General features: G+C 39.0%; 1 protein-coding gene across 1 annotated transcript; it reads left to right on the top strand.

Moving 5' to 3' along the window:
- The first annotated feature begins 405 nt into the window (after positions 1-405).
- On the top strand, positions 406-4,141 carry LOC118745068. The gene is made up of 3 exons (XM_036478604.1): positions 406-495; positions 564-1,259; positions 4,061-4,141. Exons 1-3 carry the CDS (start codon positions 406-408, stop codon positions 4,139-4,141), a joined length of 867 nt encoding a protein of 288 aa, XP_036334497.1.
- Positions 4,142-4,154: the final 13 nt, after the last annotated feature.

Below are 4,154 nucleotides of genomic sequence, written 5' to 3'. Positions count from 1 at the left end.
ATACATACACGCTCACAACGCCAACGGCGCATATGCATACGACACTCAACGAATAGAGTGGAAAGGAGCAACGGCTGTGCACGTAATAGCACACACAAGCTCACAACACCAACGGCGCATACGCATACGCATACGACTCAACGAAGGAGTGTAAAGGAAAACAACGACGAACGACTGTGAAACGTAAAAGCATATACGAGGGAACGACGCTCAGCAAACAGAGCAACGGCAGTGCAACGGATAGGGGAAAAAACGAACAATTCGGGGAATGGAAGTTGGACGGCAAAAAGTAGAACGCAAATTATAAAATAATCTACGGTGCCGGGGAAATTAAATAAAATGATGAAATTGTCGAATTAAACCGTGGCGCAACCAAACGTTTTTTTGCGAAATAACGAATTAGCAATGAATGTGCGGACATGTAACGACTTAAGGCAATCAATCGAGAGTCTGCGTGCAACAACTCAAGCGAGTGGACAACGCTTTGCTCAAAATGTAACTTCATCGGACGTCAGCCCCGTTTCGGCTGAAGACAAAGTTAAGCGAGGGCCAAATGCCCTCAGCCGCAAAAGAAGCTGCGGTGCAGCAAGTGTTCCAAGGTAGGACATGATGCAAAGAAGTGTACAGAAGCAGATCCAAAGCATGCGGTCGCTAAGATTGAATGCAACGTAAGTACGCAGCAGAAGAGTCCACCCATCGTTGAAGAAATTGAATGTGAAGGCGTAAAATATCAAGCGTTGGTGGACACGGGTAGCGATCATTCGCTCATACGAACTACAGCAGCAATAAATAGCGAACATAAGACGCCAACGTTCCAACGGCTACAAGGGTTTGGTGGCTCTATAGTTGAGGTCATCGACACGGCTATAAAGTTGAAGGATGAGGTTATTAAGGCCAAGCTATACGAGGTACCGGACAGCATGTTGAATTGCGATCTCTTGATTGGAAGAGATGTGCTGTGTGGTCACGATCGACGATTGATCATTGACGCAGGGTCAATGATGTTGCAGATCAAGAACGCGAAACAGTTCAACGTTAACGAAGGTCTTCAAGATGACGGAAAGCAAAACGTGTTTAAGCTGCTGACAGACTATGACGATTGGTTTTCGGAAGGTATATCCACGCTAGGCCGATCGAAGACAACGACAATGATTTTTGAAGTTACTGCTCCAAGTCCAATAGTGGGTAGACGATACCAGGTGCCATTCGCAAAGCAGGAAGAGCTGTCATCGATTTTGAAGGAGCTGCTGACCAACGAGGTAATTTTATTTTATTTATTACAGTCATTTGACCTATATACATTCACGTATATACGTTTGAATTATGTATTGCATAATATAATAAAGGTAAAGTTAAAATTAATGCTTAAAATATGTTACACTTTTCCTTCTAAGCTATATAATAGTTTATGTATATTTAACTAAGATAGCATATTCTCAATGCTGTTGGAATGGACATGATTCCAAGCAGTACCGTAAATATATCATGTACGATATGCGGTCTAAGTGTGTAATTTCCAGAGCCGCCACAACTAAGCGGTTGGAAAGGACTAGTTTCCAAGCCGCCTCTTATAAACTTCTCTACCGGCAGGCGATCTGAATGGACGAAATCCAGAGTCGCGCTATTAGATCGGACGGAAAGGACTAGTTTCCATGCCGATCTTCTTATTTCATACATTATGGGTGATCTGAATGGACTAGATCCAGAGTCATTCAGCTAGTACGGATGGAAAGGACTAGTTTCCATGCCGCACCTTTCGATCTGATAGCCAATGTTCTACAGTAATCAAGTAGCAGCCTTTTGAAGGTACCAACGTTTTCACAATTTTTTACTTGAGCTGGAAGTTCATTGTAACATTTTAATCCCTTATAAAAGATGTTCTTCTTATCTATTTCCGTTTTGAACAGCGGCAGCCTGAAGCTATTATTCCCCCTGAGTAAATACGAATGGGTTTCACTATTATATCGTAGGATATCACTCAGATAATCTGAAAGTCTACCTTGTTTTGTGTTAAACACGAATTTCATAGCGTGATAGAAAATTTGCTGTTTCACGCTCAGCCAGTTTAATTCTGCGATCCTTTCCTGTATGAGTGTGTCGTACCGCTTGTTCAAGATAAATCGCATAGCCCTATTTTGCATTTTTTGAAGCTTATCTATTTGTGTGTCGCTTGCTATAAAAAAGATTGTAGGACAGTACATGAATTGTGGTTCAACTATAGATCTGTAGACCAGAGTCTTATACCTCCTTCCTAAGTACTTACATGATCTTTTCATGAGACCAATTTTTTTACCAATTTTTGCTACTATGTAGTCAATATGTTCCTCATATTTTAACTTATCATCGATATATATACCTAGATATTTAATGATTCTCACTTTCTCAATTACTTCATCTTTAATTTTTAAACTGTAATTATCGGAGCTAACGTTAGCTGCTCTAGGTATGACCATAAACTTTGTCTTGTTCACATTTAATTGCAGTATGTTTACGCACAACCATTTATAAAAACAATGAAGGTCTTCTTGCATTTTAATCATTGCATTGGGTAGATTACAGTCACTGAGGGTTAAGAGGGTATCGTCGGCGAACAATTTTACCTTACAATACTTCAAAACCGAGTTTATGTCGTTGATATAAATATTAAAGAGAATTGGAGCTAACACCGACCCTTGTGGTAGACAATATCTACTGCTACCTTAGTGGATAGAGCTGTGCCAATCACCGTTTGTTGCTTCCTATCAGAAAGAAAGCTACGGAACCATGTAAGTTCGATGTTATCTATACCAATATATTCGAGTTTTTTTAGCATTATTTCCCTGTCGATTGTGTCGAAGGCTCTCTTAAGGTCCACAAACTCCGCCAAGATAGTTTTCTTGGAATTCAGGTCCTCCTTCCATTGTGATACGATCAAGTTTAGAGCTGTTTCGCAAGAGTGATTAGCCCTAAAACCTGACTGCTCCTTAATGAGTATTTTATTTGACTCAATATAGTTTAATATTTGATTTTTTACAACCGTTTCCAGTATTTTTTCTATGTTGGGAAGGGTGTTTATTGGCCTGAGCTCCTCCGATTTTATGGTGTTTATGACCTTTTTTATTGGGACAATGGTCGAAGTTTTCCATTCTGTCGGAACTACTCCCAACTGAAGGCTCTTATTTACTAATAGGGCGTAAAAAAGACCCATGTATTCAACGGAGTCTTTAATTACACCCTCGGATAATAAATTATTTCCACAAATTTTTATCTTGAACTTCTTTACTATATGGATAATATCGTCTGTACTAATCTCACAAAATTTAAAGGTCCCTCGACCATTTTCCTGTTGAATCGGATCATAGTTAATGTTTTCTATATTCCTATTAATATCGCTGATACTATCAACAAAGAAATTGTTTAACTTGTCAGCGATTTCAGTACTATTGCTATATATTTTACCGTTGATTCGAACCTCTTTGATGTTTTCTTTGTGATCCGCATTATTGAAAATTTTCTTCAAAGGTGTCCACATTAAACGGCTATCACCTCTATTAATTTCCACCTTGTATTCCAAATATTGTATTTTTTAATTCTAATCATTTTTTTATACGCTTTCTTTATTTCATTGTATTCTACCCAATCACCAGTGATCACTGCCCTTTGGTATAACTTAAGTTTTTCTTTATTAGTTTCAGTCAATTGTCTGTCATACCATTTATTTTGGATTTAGACCCGCTTTTGTACACGAGAAGGTAGTTTCTTCATACTCGAAATCAAACAATTATTAATATGTTCGAGCATACCATCAGGACTGAGACTATTCAGGTCAGCGAAGGTGCATTGTCGTAAAAGATTTATGAGGTTGTCTGGGCTGTACCAATCCCACGAAGTTATTTCAGACAGTTTACTGATAGGGCCTTTTTTTTTATATCGCATTTGAACATTATAGTTTCATGGTCCGATATTCTATGTTCCTCCGCTTTTTTACATGACGCTTCCGTAGCGTTCGAGTACAATAAGTCGATCAGTGCTTCGGAATATTCAGTAACCCTAGTATTAAAGTTAATTAACTGTTTCATAGCCTGATGCTAGTGACGAAGGCAAACGGGGAGAGCAGGATGTGTGTGAATTATCGCGCGTTAAACGCGGTAACAATACGTAAACATTTTCCGATG

The sequence above is a fragment of the Rhagoletis pomonella genome, unplaced genomic scaffold (assembly GCF_013731165.1).
Source record: "Rhagoletis pomonella isolate Grant_MI unplaced genomic scaffold, Rhpom_1.0 Rhpom_scaffold_00008, whole genome shotgun sequence".
Lineage (NCBI taxonomy): Eukaryota > Metazoa > Arthropoda > Insecta > Diptera > Tephritidae > Rhagoletis > Rhagoletis pomonella.
Note: the sequence above shows the minus strand (reverse complement) of the source record. Positions and strands in the feature narration are given on the sequence as shown.

Coding starts and splice junctions, on each gene's coding strand:
- LOC118745068 (XM_036478604.1), top strand. CDS start 406: ATGAATGTGCGGACATGTAACGACTTAAGGCAATCAATCGAGAGTCTG. Junction 496..563: donor GACAACGCTTTGCTCAAAAT/GTAACTTCATCG, acceptor AAATGCCCTCAG/CCGCAAAAGAAGCTGCGGTG. Junction 1,260..4,060: donor AGGAGCTGCTGACCAACGAG/GTAATTTTATTT, acceptor ACTGTTTCATAG/CCTGATGCTAGTGACGAAGG.